The sequence below is a fragment of the Eschscholzia californica genome, unplaced genomic scaffold (genome assembly GCF_041429995.1).
Source record: "Eschscholzia californica isolate CP2 unplaced genomic scaffold, dmEscCali1.0.p SCAF_6, whole genome shotgun sequence".
Classification (NCBI taxonomy): Eukaryota; Viridiplantae; Streptophyta; class Magnoliopsida; order Ranunculales; family Papaveraceae; genus Eschscholzia; species Eschscholzia californica.
The window spans coordinates 12,659,904-12,678,346 of NW_028238483.1; the positions used below are offsets into that span (position 1 = coordinate 12,659,904).

Below are 18,443 nucleotides of genomic sequence, written 5' to 3' on the forward strand. Positions count from 1 at the left end.
GGGGCATTACAAAAATTCATAGAAAATCGAAATTAGAGTGTTATGTAGACGTGAATTTACAAACTAGATAGAAAAATCATGGGAAGACCGAAGTTAGAGTGTTATGTCGGTTGTAGTGATATGAGATGGGAAAAAAGAAAATATAATAAGTACAAGGCTATTTTCGTACTATTAAGTGAAAAAACGGGGTTTCACTAATATCGAATTAAAAAAGGGGTACCACTAATTGGACATAAGGGATGACGGGGTATCGCTAAATTCCCCAAAAGAAAAAGAAATAATGAGGTAGAAAATTGTTAGAGAGAGAAAAAGAGAATTGATATGAAATAATGAAAAGAGGGTCTTTCTAGAGAGTCACCAAAAATGTTAACGATCAAAGGACGTACATAAAAATAGAATAGGGGGTCATTTGAATATTTTCGATAAACTAGGGGGTCATTTGAATATTTCGAATGTTACCCACATTACCTTGAATCTCCATAATGAGAGGTCTAATTTTCCAAGGAGTTTCTTCCAAATTCATCGAGCAAGCATCAATCACAGTCTTCGCATCACCTTCAATTATACACTCGTACTCCGGGAGGTTTAAAGCCAAATATGTCGCCAACTTTGCAGCTCGTGCTTCTGCTTCCATGGCTGAAGTTGCTGGCCAGGATTGGACCATATCCATTACGAACACTCCATCATTATTTCGACATATTGCTGCCCCCACAGCCCGTCCATGAAGGACTGAAGCATCAAAATTAATCTTCAATTCGTCTTCATGTGGTGCTGCCCAGAACTGAGACTTCACAAGAGGATTCCAGATTTCGGTACTATTTGCAGTGTGTTCAATACCCGAAAACTCTTGTTGTAGTAATTGTGCTTCTCGGATAATCCTATATATATTTGGTTGAACACTATCGAATGTACAGTTATTTCTCGCCTTCCATAAGCACCAAGCAAGATAGATTCTTAGTTCAATAACTTCATGTTCTTCATCTCCTGCCAACCATTTGCAAATAATTGACTTAAAATCTTCATCCCCATCTACTCTCATTTTTATGGATAACTCATCCAAAGCTCTCTCGAAACTCTACATCTTCGAAATAAATGATCCATGTCTTCTTCCTCTTCTTTACACATTGCACATACCTTCGAAACATTAGCACTATATTTCAACGCTCTTGCCTTTGTTGGTAGAGCATCATGTAACACTCTCCAAACAAAGGTTTGGACCCTAGGTATCAACTGAGTGTTTTTCCATATTTTTGTCCATGCTAAATCATGCGGTAATTCATTGATATAGGACGAGCTCGGTTCATTCTTTGCTATATATTGAGGTATATAAGGATTTAAAATCACAAAACCTCAAATCTCCAAAAGTTTGCCTTAATATTGTTCAAATTAACAAATAAAATAGTAGAGAATCTCAATAAACCAAAAACTGGAGTGGCTCCGATCAGGGACGGAACAAGGATTAGGAATCGAGGGGGACCGATATTAAACAATATCTCTTTATATTTATGGAATTATAGACTAAAAATTTTAAAGAAAATTTTAAAGCGCAATTTAATTCATATTTTACTACTTGCTGGTGCTAAGAAGTGTGATCGTTATAATAAACTACAAATTACCATTTTCTCGTTTCATTTAAATTGTCTTTTCAGAAAACTTAAAAAATAAAATTTTGAGTTAAAATTTGAACTTAGAGGAAAACATAACTGAAATAATAAGAATTTGTGTCTTTATATGAATTTTTCATTTATTTTAGAATTGATTCATGAAATAAATTAACATTGACTAATAAGGTATTAACAATAAAATTTTATACAAAAAAAGTATTATAAGTGATTTATGATGTAAATAAAATATAAGCCTAGTATTTGAACCCACGTCCTCTGTTGCTTAATAAAACTACCCATCTCTGCCATCCCAACCATACCACTCACCTATTAAACTTTACTTTAACACGCTTTATAAAAGACACCAACTGACACATTAAGATTAATGGACCTTGCAGCCAGTTCAGGGGGGCCATGGCTCCCCTTGGACTGGCTGTTGTTCCATTCCCGGCTCCGATAATACTTTCTAGAAAATATAACCGCTCAAATCGTGCTTCTAGGATGATTAAGGCCCAATCAAATAACAGACATAAACTCCATTAGATTCAAGGAGATTAAAGAATACGAAAGCGAAAGTGAACCTTTTGATCAATAGACTTATGTAATTGTTTTGATCAGTGCAAAGAAGACAGTGTTTAGTTACGCCCCAAAACCATAGTAAATAAACCACAATCCATACCTAAACACTATCAGTAACGGACAACATTCCGTGACAGAAACTGTTGCTACGACCTGTTAGTTATGAGCTTTCAAACATACTTAAACATTCTATTGTAGCTATGCCGCAATCCACAGAAAAAGTGAGATTTTGTAGACAATTTTAATGCTACGTATTTTTTTTTTTTTGGAATCAAACTTTATTTAAAGGGCGAAAGGCTAATGAAAATTACATCATGAAGTTGAAAAACAAAGACACAACCAATACAGACAAAACAAGTGAAAGTGTGCCCAGTTACGGTGCTTCTAGAGTTGCTTAGTCCAACTAGTGGGCTGCTTACTGATGCAGACACCACGCCCATTTATGGGTGGTTTACTAACCGCTGCTTCTTCCACTTTCTTTTCTTCTCTTCGTCAACCGTTGCTGTCAACCTTCGCCGTCAACCGTCGGCGTGTAAATCGAGTCCCCGCCTCCCATAATGGTAAAGTAAGAACTCCTCTTTGTATTGTGGTTGTTCCTTGCCAATTATGAGTTCTTTTCTAGCATTGTCAGTGGTTTCTTCCATTAACTGCAGCAACTTGAGTCTCCTACTACAAATATTATGAAGAGAACCAAAAACCACAACGTGTATAGATAACGGATTGAAACTTCGTGGGATGAATTTTGGGTTATGACTGGTTCCGATGCATCGATGGAGAGAGTTGCAAGTTGTTGAAGAAACTCCCAATGGTTTTCAATGGCCAAACACTCGATCTTGAAAACGAAAAAAACAACAAAATGATCCTAAAAGATTAACAAAACATGCCCTAAAAGACCAACAAAGAAACAACCTTTATTAGAAACGGAAAGGGAATCCGGCGAAAGGAAGACCCTTCGCTCGAGAATCAAAAACCTACTTAGATCTATTGTTTATGGTTATGGGGAGAGGGAGTGAGGGGGAGCGGTAAGAGAGAGAGAGAGAGAGAAGTATAACCGTGAAGGTTTGTGGTGGCTCAAAAGGATGGAGAAATATAAGGATAGGATTGCGGTGGCTGACATGAATGCTATATAGTTACGACTTAGGCCATAGTAAAAGATCTATCATCTATATATATTATTGAAATTTTGAGCGTATAGACCAAAAAACGGGTCCTAATAACAGTTTTAGTCCACTCTAATCCCATAAAGGGTTTCAAAACTAAAATATTAATTTAATGGATATCTAGTCCATTTGTATACATCTAGAGAGAAAACACAAATCCCTAGAATACATAATAAATTTTAATACCTAAACTAACTTTCCTTATATATAAAAACAAATTTACCTTCAAAATCCCTAAGTATCTTTTTCTATTTTTATCTCCCACCTTCTCTCTCCAATCACGTTTCTAATCAAAGTAACCTCTATCTTCATTATCTTCAGTAACCGAAACCTGTTTATTTTCTCTCTCTCTAAATCCAAATCATCTGATAATCCTCCATTAAACTCAGAAAGCTTGTTTCATCTTCATTAGGGCAGTTGTAAACATCTTCATCGTTTATCAGGTTTTACACATTTCGAAAGTCTTTGTTCGTACCGTTGAAACAGATTCTGAATCAGATTTAATATTGCTTTTCAGGTTATTGAATCAGATTGTCTCTCTCTAAAGTTAAACATATATGATTTTGATTATGATCTCAAAGATTTGTTTACTATTTCATTAACTTCGAATGTTTGTTGTTTATTTTCTCTCTGTAAATTTTCATCATTGTTTTTGATCTTGATGTTTAATAGATACTTACTGATTAGTTCAAATCGAGTATGTTATGTTTTTATCCGATTATCATATCATTTTTCATTAGATTTAGGTTTAAGCTTCTTGATTTTCTGATATTTCTTCACCTCAAATCTTTGGTTTCGTACAATTTTATGAACCAGGTGTTATTCTGTACGTTTATCATAACAGAATATACAATGTAGGTAATTTACACTAAATTTTGATACTTTCTAGTACATTACGCAAGCATATTTTTTACGATGTTTTTATAAGAGAATGTAAAATACGCGTAATTTGGTATACATTATATATAATTTATAATAAATTCTAAAACATCGTATAAGTGAACATAAATTATGTATTATTTATTTACCATTACGTGTACTTTTCACCTAAAACAGTAGCCTTGTTAAGCTGACCAAACTACTCAAAACCTTCAAATAATGTCAAAATTTGACAAACATTATACATAATTTACGGAACTATACATGTAGTTTATAATACAATATATGATTTTTTGTTTAATGTATGTGTATTTATGTGTGTAGTTTTGATATAACAGATAGAATTTCAAACAGAATCATCAAATCAAAGTAAGTCAACGAAACTAAAATCTGATGGTTGGGATAAAATATTTACTGAAGTTGGTCAGTTGTTTCCTGGTGGTGCAAAAGCATTTGGATATGCTCTTCCACTATATAGTGTAACTGCTGTTTGTCCTGCTCAAGACTGCAAATGGAGAGTACATGGATGGGCACCATATCTGAACCAGAGAAGATTTTGTACGTTTTTTTTGTAACAGAACGTAAACGATGTGTAATTTAATAGGAATCATGTGTAATTTATTAAACATGACGCATATATATATTTGATAAATTACGTTGTATACATGACAAATGATGGTTGCCTCGTTATAAATAACACATAATTTACGAATCTGTTTCATAATTTTGTATTCGATGTGTGGTTATGTATGAGTAAAAACGAAAACATATGCTACTGTAATGTTCCTAGAAAATATACTTTTTCCAAATCTGAAAGTTAAGTGAGAGAAAGTGATACATACATTTTGTATATTAACCCCCAAATCACGCTTATTTGATCCCAAAAAATATTTTCCTTCCAAATCTGAAAGTTAAGTGAGAGAAAATTGATTTCGTTTTCCAAATCTGTAAAGAGAGAGAACATTGATTTGGTCAAGGTTTTTGTTTTGAATCGATTTGGGAACAGATTTGCTTTCCAAAATGGTTTAGAAGAAAGAGAGAAAAATCACTTTTGGGTTTATACCGTTAGCTGCTATAAAACCTCCAAATCATGCCCACATTAGAAACTTTCCAGATTCACCCCGAAAAATTAAAAATCCTGCGAATTTTGTAGGAGGGACATGGACGATAGTTATTTAAAAAAGAATGGGTTATTATGTCCATAATGCAAAAGGACTAAATATCCATATTTTGGGAAGATTGGATCATAAACCTTTTTTGAACATTATTTTGGTCTATATACCCATGGACCCTATATTATTTCATTAAAAAAATATTACGTTATTTCACTGGAATAATTAAAATTCATATATAAGGACATACGAAGAATCCATTTTATTCATTCCTTAATAATCCATTCATACATTATAATATATTTGACAACGACTAGTTTTGAACAAAAGTAATACTAAACATAATGTAAGGTTCAAATAGAAATACTCATAGTACGTCTTCTATCCTATATGTTATCCAACCTTTAGGTAGCTCTACATAAAGGCTTACACCATCCACTGACTCTAGTAGAACTTCTTCTACAACATCAATATATAAAATGTAATTACAAAGGTATGATCAAACAAACATAAATTATACTCAAATGAACTAAAATTTAAAGATCAGTTTACTTAACAATAGAATCAAGGGTTAATTTCGTTTTAGACCCCAATTTGTGACCAACAGATCATTTTGACCGCAATAAGTGTCGGACAGTTCGTTTTGGCCCTCAATTGTGTCCGACAATTTCGTTTCGGCCCCCTATTTTTGTCAAACATACTTATTTTGCCTTTGTGGCATTTTTGTAAATTCTTTTATGCTTTTTTTTATTATTTTGCAGAATTTATTCCTTTTCTTTTTATACTTTATTAAATCTTTTAGGGGCTATACAAGGAACTAATTAATTCCTTACGCAAACTCACATAAACTTTATGTAATAAGTCATGAATGGCTATGATAGAGTCCACAGTAACACATACTTGATATATACGTAAAAGTTCCCAAAAAGAATTTTGAGTAAAGTTACCCAGAATAAGACACCTGCTGAGCCCTTGTTCATCGATGGTGGGTCTGCCTCCACTGGGTGTCATCTTTTACCTCGGGACAGTACGGGTAGATCTATGAAGAGGTTTACATGTCTAACTGGTTATTCTCAACGAGTCAGCAAAAGAGTTTTGAATTTTGAGACAAAGGATGAATTGAACACATAAATGTGTTATTCATCAACCAAGAGTCATAGGAGTATGACCAGTAAACAGTTACTCGCCCAGGACGACGGGGTTAAGGTTAGTGTCTTAGTACGCTTAACCTTGAAGAAATGGGATTTTGGAATTTCATTATTCAATGGGGGACGGTTTTCATTGAATAATGTGGCAAAAACTGAGTTTTTGCAATAATAATAAGTTTTAGGATTTTGCTTTTTCTTTTAATGCAGAGTACCTATATTACTATTAGAAAATAGTTTTCTAACGTTCGTTCATTCCTTGAGAACGAATTAAACAAATCTTATTTCCTTGATTGGATTAGAATCCGAGAAAAGCTCTCGAATTCGTAACAAAAAAAACGTCCGAGAATATCTCATTCCTAATGTTCGATGCTACCTCAGTTTGTGAAGACAACTGAAAAGAACATTGAGGAACGTTGAATCCAAGAAACAAGTTCTTAAGCTTCAGCAACAAAATATAAGAAGAGTTCTTATGATTCATAGAGATCAGAGTTTTTAAAAGCAATGGCCAGGCCATTACTAGAAACTATCCTAAATACCTGGGAGACAAAGAAATGGAATTGAGAATTTCGATTCTCGTATCTTGTCAACAAAGTTAATTTGGCAAGTATAGTAGACTCCCTTCATCAGGTTTTTAAAAGGAGAACTTTTCCAAGAGGAAGCAGAAGCAAGTGATTGCTAAGGATGCTGAATTGGATCAAAGTCTTCTAAGGATGCTGAATTGGGCGTAGCTAAAGTCCATGTGTTTTGTAATGGATTGAGTTGATTTGATTTTCCATTTTGGTTTCTTTCCTTGAAATTTTTCTTGTGATGAAAAAATATCAAACTTTACCGAAAAGTTTGAGGGATTGGGAAGACTCCAAATGAGGACCATGACCACTATATATTTTACCTATTTTTAACTTGGTCTCTCATCAAATTAGAAATCACCTAATAGTCTCTACACTCCATGATACTTTCATGCCTTATATCTATACTTTACACATGTGAGCCCACATATGAGATCTAGCGACGAAGAATATAATGTCTAGGTCATCTCCATTCATCGCCAATTAGTTTGGAGTTGGATGACCACAAATTTAACATGTTATCAGAGCTAGTTCCACACGTGATAGGCTTAAAAAGAACACGTGCTCTACTTGACCTGAAAAAAAAAAACAAAAAAACAAACAAAGATACGTGTTAGCTTAAAAAAAAGGGTTATTTCCCTAATGGCCCCCAACTTTGTGACCAACTTCCTGCCTGGCCCCCTTCTTTACGAGAAATACCCATATGGCCCCCTTCCGTTATAACACCGTTACTCTCTCTCTTCCATTTCTTTTCTCTCTCCTCCAACATGTTTTCTCTCTCTGCCACCTAGGTAAACAAGCCATATCATCGTCTTCACCAACAGGGTCGCCGGCCGGCGACCTTCAAATTTTTTTTTTTTTTCTCTCTCTCTCTCTAAAAAAAAAAATTTTTTTTTTTAGATTCTCTCCTCTCTCTCTCTCTAAACTCCGGCGAAGGGGGTTTCCCTTCGCCGGAGTAGGTCGAAATCGACCTTGAACAGATCTGTTCAAGGTCGAAGTCGACCTAGTTCGACCTTGAACAGATCTGTTCAAGGTTGCGAAATGACCTTGAACAGATCTGTTCAAGGTCGATTTCGACCTACTCCGGCGAAGGGAAACCCCCTTCGCCGGAGTTTAGAGAGAGATAGGAGAGAATCTAAAAAAACAAAATTTTTTTTTTTTTAGAGAGAGAGAAAAAAAAAAGTTTGAAGGTCGCGCGACCGGAATTTGGCCGGCCGGCGACCCTGTTGGTGAAGACGATGATGTGGCTTGTTTTACCTAGGTGGCTGAGAGAGAAAACATGCTGGAGGAGAGAGAAAAGAAATGGAAGAGAGAGAGTAACGGTGTTATAACGGAAGGGGGCCATATGGGTATTTCTCGTAAAGTAGGGGGCCAGGCGGGAAGCTGGTCACAAAGTTGGGGGCCATTAGGGAAATAACCCTAAAAAAATGCCACACGTGAAAGGGCGTAGCGATCTAGCAACCAAGAATATAATGTCTAGGTCCCCTTCCTCATTCCCAATTTGATTTGGATGACCACAAACTTAACACAATGAAAACAACTATTTAAAAGTATTATAGTAATTTGTTTTAATATTCTTTGATTAGGTTGTGAAAAGGAGAATCATGTCTTCTCTTAGATTTTGCATTTTTTTTTGAGAAATCGACTACGATCTACGTTAGTCGTACAAGACATTGATATATCATGAAGATGTGATGAGCATGATAACCGCCTAAGTTCAACTATCAAGGAAAGATGCCTAAATTCCAACCCAACAACATGAAAGAGGCCTAAAGCTTGACAAATTTATTTTTATTATTTATGCTTTTAATAACCCCAAGTTCAAATATTCAAAAAAAAAAATAATTTTACTCAAGTTCAATAAACGTGGATTCCACTTCCTCTGGAATCAAACCTGAGACCTCTAGGGTTTTGGAATTTATGTCGACACTTTCAACCACTTAGGCAAATAAGTATTGACTTAGATTTGTATTCCTAAGTGTATGTAGTTTTGCAAATAACTTTTAATTTATACTATAAGTTTCTACATCTACCTCCACAAGACAGTTAGCCTACAATCTCAAACTATCCTACCATATATAATCTTATCTTGTTATGATATTTGAATTTTTTTTTATCAGTTACTAGAATAAGTGCCCCAGTACAAAATTATTCTTCAACTTCATCATCGCCAAATTGGTTGGCAAAAAAAATCAAGAGAAATTCCAAAACACTTCTTTGTAATTGCTTTCTAAGTAATTGGTGGTTTCTCCTAAAATGATTAATTGATTACTAATTTGTTTATTATTACCATTTTTTTTTGTGTGCTCCAGTTTATCAGTTATAGAATAACTTAGTTTACTCTTATAATATAAGAATAAAATGATTTGATGAACATAGGAAAAATGGGTAATTCCTATAAAGGTCAAAATAATATAGAAAATGAGTAGAAAAGCACAAAAAATTTGAAAATTGTTATTCAGGTCAAAAAGTATACAAGTACTAAAATACCAATTTTTATCATTTTGTGTCACTAAATTCTTTTATTTTTCTTTAAACTTTAAATCGATATAACTTTTGTTTGAGATGTTGGATTTCTATAAAAATTATATATTTAGAAATGATTTTTCATTAGCTTTCTAACAAGATCCACTTCTATACTTTTTTTTCGAAAAAAAACCCAGAAAAAACGACGTTTTATCCCTAAAGTTTTTTTGCAAACACGTGTTTGCAACGATCTGTTTTGCAAACACGTGTTTGCAACGATCTGTTTTGCAAACACGTGTTTGCAACGATCTGTTTTGCAAACATGTTCTGCAAACATGTGTTTGCAACGACCTATTCTGCAAACTGTGTTTGTAACAATCTATTCTGCATACTATGTTTGCATAATGTAACTGCAAGCTGTGTTTGCAAAATATAGATTGCAAACATGATTTGCAAACTTTGCAGAATATAATCTTGGGTTGCATATCTTGCAAATTTGATTTGCAAATCGAGAATATAAACTAAGAGTATGTATCTACGAAATTGAGTTTCGAATTGATTTCATCATTCATCATATAAAATTGAGATCTGGATCGTTTGAAAAAAAGCTGGAGAAAAGAAAAAAAAGATTGACCAACAACTCATTCCCTTCTTGGATCAAGAGAAGTAGAAAATGACTCTTACTATGTTTAATACTCACAACCATATTTATACACAAGTTAGAATAAAAATCTCATCAATTGAAATTGAAAGATATACCAATACATAACTAACAAACAGATAGTAATTGTTTGTTTCTTAATTTCACTACCAATTCTATTCTCCACTGATTAGAGTTCGATTCCAGTAATAAAAGTACCAACAATTTGAACAATCGAAAGACGAATTGAATCTCTAATTCTCAATTCAAACGCTTGACACCCAGACAAATAACACAATTTCCCATCTAATTCACATCCTCTAACTATAAACAACAAAAACCAACGAATTAACAAATTGATCAAATCAAAAGGTTTTCTTCTTCTTATTTGATTGATTAGCGAAGTTGTGGGTACTGTGTATTTACCTTTGTTCTTTTGATTTCGGTTGCAATACAAAGATTTAGGGAAATTGATAAAGATTTAGGGAAATGTTGTTTGGAACGACGTTGAAAAGTGATGTGAAAAGAAAACCAATTGGAGTGTGACACCTGGCCAAAGGAGTTCAATTCACGTGCAACTCTAAAATTATAAATAATTTATAGTTAGGTCCTCGACTTCACCGTATTTTTCTTTAAGTCCCCCGTCTAAAATCTGATCAGGATCGTTGGGGAGGCCAACGGTCCAGATTATTTCACTATACCCTTCCACGCCCTAACAATAGCTCCATCTTCTCATTTGGCCGCAAAATCAATCTTCTGTTCATTATTTAGTGCTACCTCTTAAATTCCTAATTACATTTTATCCACTAAATCAAGACTCAAAACCTACAAAAGTATAAGAAAAAGAAAATCACAAATCATTTTACCCTTCCAATCGTCCTATATCATTTGTATCTTTACACACAAACTATGTAAAAAAATCCAAATAAGGAATGAATGCTCCAAAAAATCCCACTCATCAAGAAATCAACTTGTTCTCTTACTCCATGATTAGTTTCTTTCTCTCTCTACTTTTAGTGTTTTCTTCCTTAGGTACCCACCAAACTCTCGAACTTCTATCAAGACCTCTACTGTAGAGGAATAATCCACCACCAACATTATATAATGAAGCTTGTAAACATTTTGGAGTTAATTCCTATTTGGCCCCCTACTTTGTGACTAGCTTCCTTTATGGTCTCCTATTTTCTTTAAATTCAAACATGACCCCCTTTTTTGATGTAGATATCCTAACTACCCTTCCATTAAATATTTTTTCAAAATAAAATTAAAAATAAAATCTTAATTCCACCTCATTTCCCTCTCCACCACACATCTCTCTCTACCCCACCTCTCTATCCAACTTAGCTCTCTCTCTCTCTCCAACTCACTTCTAAAGAAGTTGAGATCTATAACGTATATACTAAAACATATAAGTTAGGAAAGATAAAGAAGGAACTCACCTTGCATTAGAAGTCAGGGTTCGAACAATCTTAAGTTATTACTCTGTGAATTAAACTAAACTGACATAATAATAGAATTGTGATAAAAATAATGGTTTTATAATAAAGAAAAAGAGGTTGATTGCCCCATAAATGTAGAGGGAAATGCTATAAGTTACATCGGTAAAAGAACGGTCCCGATCAATATCAAATGATCTGTTCTCTTTCCGATTTTACGATCAGTACTGCGATTCAACTATCAATCATCTGTTCTAGATAACAGATTAACAGACATTACTTATTAGAAATATGAAACATTATTTTAGATATTATCTTCTATTATTTTTCATATTTATCACGTAACTCAAATTAGTGACACAAACACTTGAGAGGACTACATAAGAAAGGAGAACAACATGACAACCATGATAATCATCAATTCATCATCATGAACATAAAACTTTACACAAATTTAGTAAAGTAAACAAAATAATTTGAGTAACAGATAGTATTCACATATCTGAGAAGATTCTAAAAGTTTAGTTTTACATATCATAAAATGAAGATACGTAGAAAATAATTGTATCTCAGATACAAAGTCTAACAGTCGACTTTATAAACGACTAAATACAATTATACAACGTACGGAAAACATCTATGTGCAGATGTGTATAGCTAATACCCTTTTAAACAATCCTCCCTTTCTACTTTATCTTGTAAAGAGAAGAAGCTCTCTACTAATAGACCTTCGTATTAGTGGTGGTGAAACAAAAAAAGAAAAAGAAACCGAAGGAAACAACAAAAAGGGCTTTACTACTACTTCCAAGTTGAGGTGTTTTTTTTTTTTTTGTAAACGACTAAACACAGATGTGATTCATTCTCATGATATTTGTTGATATTTTAGGAGCAATTCTTATATGTTTTACTTCTAAGGCGTGGTTTGTTCCAAGTTTGGGGATGACGCGAGCTTGGCATCAACTTGGAACCTCTTTATACATGAGCCTTGGTAGTATCATCTTTTATCTCCTTCGGTTATGGTAATATCTCTCCACTCTTCTCTTTAAATTGATGTGCCTCTTTATCTTTTGGTGAGTGTATGCTTAGAACATTGAGGACAATGTTAGTTTTAAGTTTGGGGATGTGGGATATGACCATAACCAATGCATGACCATGGGTTTCAAAGACAAAAGGGTTCAAATTAGCCAAAATTTGAAAATTTTGAACATTTTGAGTAGATTTGCATGTGATTCCAGTGATAGTTTTAAGAATTTTGATGCATATGTGTCGAGTTGATGAGTTTTGTGATTGCTAATGGCCTTTGCATGAAAGTCGAGTCTTTTAGTGTTTGTGTTGTGCCATGTGAGTTACATCTTAGTGAAGAAGAAACATTTCTAATAGACCTAGAGTAGTCATTAGTGGAGACTTAACCCATGTGAGAGCTCAAAGCCTAAATTGCCATTCGAGTGTACTCTTCCGTGCTAACTCCGAGTAGAATGAAGAGCTACTCAACCTCATAACTTATAAAAGAGCTCATTTGATCTCGTGTGCTCAATTTCCTTAGCCACTAGGAGTGACATTAGGATAGCGAATTAACCTTGCCCTTGTAGTCCATGAAACCCAATGAGAAAGCCAACTAGAGGATAGCAGATACTCCATCACCATCCATCATCTTATATCCTGAGAATGAGGACATTAGAAGAAAGAATGAAGAATGTCAAGAGCAAGTATGAAATGAAAAGTTGATTGCAAGAATAAAGTTATGTGTGTTTTATTTTTTTTTGATTGATTGTATTTGTGTTATGAAAAAAAAAGAAAAAAAAAAAGAAAAGAAAAAAAAAATGATATGCAAAATAAAGAAAAAAAAGTGAAATAAAGTGATTTTTGTGTATGTTTGAGCATGTGTTAGCTCTTTTGTGTGAGTGATGTGATTGTATATATGTGTTGGTGTTTTTGTTCATGAATAAGTATTCGAAGCAAGAAACAAATGTTGAGATGCTTAAGAGGTTCTACCATAATGAAGAGGTCAAAATTCTCGGGAATCCACCATCGTCATCCATCTCTAGTATCCGCTAAACTTTAGAACGCATTTTTAGAGGGTAGAATGGGTGAGAAGGGCGAGTGAGCTTCCCCACTCTATTTAGTGGCTAATTCCTTTTCGAAGATCATTTGTTCCAAAATGTTGTCCTCACCCCTTTTTATGTGTTGAGTTCAAGTTAAGTGATCACACTCACACATACGAGCGAACCATTCTTGAGTGATTTCATATTTGGAGTGTATGTCCGTGAGGCCGAAGTCGAGGCGAAATGTACTAACTTGGGAATCAAGGTTTTGTGACTTCGGAACATAGATGTGCTTATTATGGTATGACACTTGCATTTTAGGGTAAGACCATTGGTGAAGAGATCTTTAGCTTTCACATGAACTTGTTTACTTGATTCATTATGTTTTGACATGCTTAAACCCTTCACTATATGAACTATGCTTATTTATGATGTGGTTGTTGAACCCTTGTGTATTTGAAACCTTGATGTTTCTGGGTGTCATCTATGGAAACCCTCACGAGACAATACTCGTCCTCTAGGGGTAACCTAGAGGTTTAAAGGCTTGGTGCATACGCTAAATGCAATCGGGATGCCTCCGAAAGTGAGTTAGGTTGTTGTTTTGTTTTATTTGCTCGAGGACTAGCAAAGTTTAAGCTTGGGGATCTTGATGTGACACGAAAATGTCACATTTGGAGAGCCTAACTTAGACTAACTAGTGTTTTTCGAGTGTTATCAATAATATTTTATGTGTTTTTCTTGTTAGGTACCTATTTTGGAGTCAAGCGTGTGATTCGGAATAAAAGGAGTGAATTATCACTATCATTTCATGTGCCCAAAACAAGTGAAAATAACTTCAAGCAAATCAAATTACAAGTGGAGGTAATGACGAGTCCGACGGTGAAAACGGAAATCAATTTGAAGTTCGGACGGGAAAGTTGTGAATGAAAGAAGCCGAAGTCTTGTCTTGAAGTTAGATGGTAAAGAAGAAGCTAGAGGCACCCTCTTGTTTTATAAATCAAAGCCCAAAACTAAGTCCAAGCCCAAGAAATACTAAGAGAAGAAGAAATGTGTAGAGATTTTATGGGCACCCATTTGTGGTCTAAAGACTTAGTCAAGTTTGACTAAGTCTAGGGTTTTAATCCAGTTAGAGAGAGGGGTCAAGGGGACTATTCATCATCTTCTTCATTCATTCAAGAACCAAAAAAAAAAAGGGGAGAGAAAAGGAGGGTAGGGTTTGTGTTTTAATGGAGGTTGAGTTCTAAATGGAGAAGATGATGATGGTCGTTATGGGGAACCCATAATTTGCTAAGGGGAGATCGGCTGCACCCTAAAGACTCATATTTTTCGACGATCTTAGCCTCGAACCACATCGAAAAAGGGGGATTTTCTCATCATTTTCTTTTCCATTTATTGTTCATTCAATATTTTAGCTAACTCTTGTATTCGAGTACTTGTGAAGCATGATTTGATTTGTGATGAATTACTTATTATTTCTTAAATGCGAGTTCAACAAACTTCGTCTAATTTTATGAATTAGAGGCCTCAATCTTAATCGTTTATTGACACTTAATTAGATAGTGCGTACATAGCTAGATAGTCGATGCATAGTAACTTGTGATCGATTATACTTGTTATGACGCATTATACTTTGGAATGTCATATTAGTTCATTGACACGCAATTAGATAGTGCGTACATAGCTAGATAGTCTATGCATAGTAACTTGTGATCGATTAATCTTATTGTGACGCATTGTACTTTGGAGTGTTAATGTATGTTGGTGAAGTTAATTAACTTTCCATTCTAGTAGATAATTAGTAGTAATCGTTATCGATCTTGTGAACCAAAGTATCTCTCTTACTTGACTTTCACCCGAATCTTGTCTGACTTCTCGTGACTCTTCTCCTGAATCTCTCTCACCTCTCTCTTAGATAGTTTATTTAGTTTTATTCGTTTTCTAATTTCTTACAAATCAATCATCAAATTTATGAATTGGGGTGTGTGTGTGTTTTAGTCTAAGTTAGCGATTGACATCTTGATTATTGGGTTAAACCCGCATTCAATATCCGAAGTTACCTACCTATTCCTTGGGACGATTCACAAATTTACTAACTTACTATAACTTGACCCCGTATACTTGCGGGAATAGACCTATTTTAGGCCTATCAAGTTTTTGCGCCGCTGCCGGGGATAGGTTTAGTAGTTTGGATATCGTTTGTTTGTTTGTTCATTAGTTTAGTGTTATTTTCGTACTTAGACATTTTTGCTTTATTTGTTTTTCTATTTTCTTAATTGCGTTTTCTTTTAGGTACCATTTCAAGGAAACAGCCAGAAGAGACATAGGAGCAAAGGAAATGAAGGAATTGAGAAGCGAAAAGTCGATAGTATCGCATTCTATCTCTTCCTTCTTACTTGTGTGTGATTGTTTAGTTCTATAATTGTTAGTTCCCATTTTGTGATTGCGTGTTACCATCTTTGAATACTGTGAGATCATGGCCCGTTCTTATAACGGTTGGCCATTCGATGTTGATGATGATGAGCTTGTTTCGAGGATTCCCCGCACTAACCGACCTGATATGACCTTAGGTGAATACCAACGGATGTGTAGGGCTGTTTCGATTAGAGAGGGGAATAAACCATTTGAGCATGATCGATCTCGTGTGACACTAGCTGAATACCGACATATGTATAGAGATGGTCAAATTAGTGATGGATATGGTCCGACACTAAATATGTATGAGAGACCTTATAGCCCACACTATTCTGAGACCAATGATTTTAGAGGCAGGTATGATCCTAGTATGTACGGTGGGAGTTATTATCAAAAGTCTTCATTTAATTACACTTGTGAGCCTTATCATGAAGAGACTCTTGAAGATAAATCTCAATTAGAGTCTGTGAGTCGTCTGACTGAAATGATGTTACAACTTGAAGAGACACAAGATCGATTTGAACAGACACAGATTCAAATGCAACAAGAGTTACATCAGAGGTTTGAGTCTCTAAATCATCCATTAGAGATGATTGCTTCACAGTTATTAGCCGACGAGGAAGGGGTTTTACCACCCCAAACTCAAGAGGGTACTAGGTCCGATGGCGAGGGTAATACGTCTAACCCTAGTACTAAGTTAAATGTTGACGAATCAACTGAGAGGACCCAAGAGCTTGAACAAACTGATAACCTTGTTGTCTCGTTTCCTCACTATTTGTCGTCTCATCATGATAGGACTACATTAGACTTTGAGATTCAGGATGATGGCTCCATGAACAAGTTTAGGGATGACACTATGAACTTTTCGATTTTCGACACTTGTAGGGAGTCAGTCTTAGATGCCAGACATGATGTTATAGCTGACTATGAGGCTTTAGATGCCTTTGAGGACATCGATGACATAGTACCTAGAGAAATGTTGGATAGTTTGTCGGACCATTTACCTAAGGAAACCATGGACCTTGACTTGGTCCCTGAGCCTATGTGTTCACTGTTACACAACATCTTATGTCGTACTCAATCTTTTGTATGTACTCTGCATACGGACCCGGAAGGTTTGTTTCTCCCACTTACCTTCTTGAAACTCGTGATTCAAGATTTTTCTTCCTTCCTCAGGAATCAAATTTCTTTGATTGCCTCTTTGAATCGAAGATTCTAACTCTTGCGTGTTCTTAATCCGTCGATGGATTTCTGAAGCATGCCTATGGACATAACTTCATTGGAAGAATCTTATTCTTCTTGTCTAGTTTCAGGAAACATGAATGTTTCCATCCTTCTTAGTTTTCTACTTTGGAAAACCAATTTAGGTCTTCCGTTGACTTAAATAATCAAGCTTCATGTCTTGACGAGATATGGATTCCATAATGATTTTGGCTTTTAGACAAAATCTAGAGTCAGTTTTCGTTTCTGCGCAGGTCTTTTATCTCTTCAGAAATAACCTTTATTTTCTGAGTCTTTGATATTTTACTTTTGACCTTTTAGGGCTTTTGAACAACAATTTGGAATTTTCTCAACTACTTTGATATATTCCTATAGAGACACTTTCACTTGCTTTGAGAGTTCTCCTGCAAATGACATTCGCATTTGTGCGGTGGGTTTATAAGATCATATCTTTAACCTTTCCTTATCGGAGGAGCCGCAGTTTGTTGCTCTTGGTCGAATTTAATCGTCTTGTACAAGTTCCTTGATTGTTCTTCATGACTCTTCATGATTTTTCTCATGATCGAATTAAATCGACTTGTACTTTTCTCCCACTTATTCTTGTAATAGTTAGTGTTTTTCTCCCAGACTACTAGGTGTGCTAATTACTAGAAGAATACTATCATGAGCAACAAACACTTTGTTCTCTTGATTTGGTTGTGAAGAAGCCCAAATTTCTTTCAAAAAGAAATTGCGTCAGATATTAGCTAGTTTTGTAACGCTTTTTACAAATTTTAGCTTTAGACAGAATTTTGGTAGTTTTGTGGAAGCTATGTCTAGACTAGTGGATTTTGGAGGATAGAGTTTGATTCGTGTTCTTCATCTTAATCCTTTTGGACACTCCAAATATGGATAGGTTAGAAGTACGTTTTGAAGATCAATCTCTGTTTCAGACTCAAGACTTTTTTTTTTGTCAGTTGATTCATGTTTTGGTTATTTGAACCTATCTTGTAGGTGTTTAACCAAGTTTAGAATCCTTAAGTATAAATTGTTTAATTTAGCACTTTTAATAACATCTCAATTTAGAAATAAAGTTCTTTATTGATTCTCCATAATACTTAGTACAGAGATGATGTTAAAAACTAGAAAATCGCTTAATCTAGATTAATGCCTAAAGTAGACTTCAATCCCTTTCAGCA

General features: G+C 34.7%; 1 protein-coding gene across 1 annotated transcript; it reads right to left on the bottom strand.

Moving 5' to 3' along the window:
* Window positions 1-427: 427 nt before the first annotated feature.
* LOC147531784 (uncharacterized) lies at window positions 428-1,039 on the bottom strand. The gene has a single exon (XM_086649832.1). It carries the CDS (start codon window positions 1,037-1,039, stop codon window positions 428-430), a length of 612 nt encoding a protein of 203 aa, XP_086505958.1.
* Between the last annotated feature and the right edge of the window lie 17,404 nt (window positions 1,040-18,443).

Excerpts from the sequence above, each read along its gene's own strand:
- LOC147531784 (XM_086649832.1), bottom strand. The coding sequence starts at position 1,039 with ATGAGAGTAGATGGGGATGAAGATTTTAAGTCAATTATTTGCAAATGG.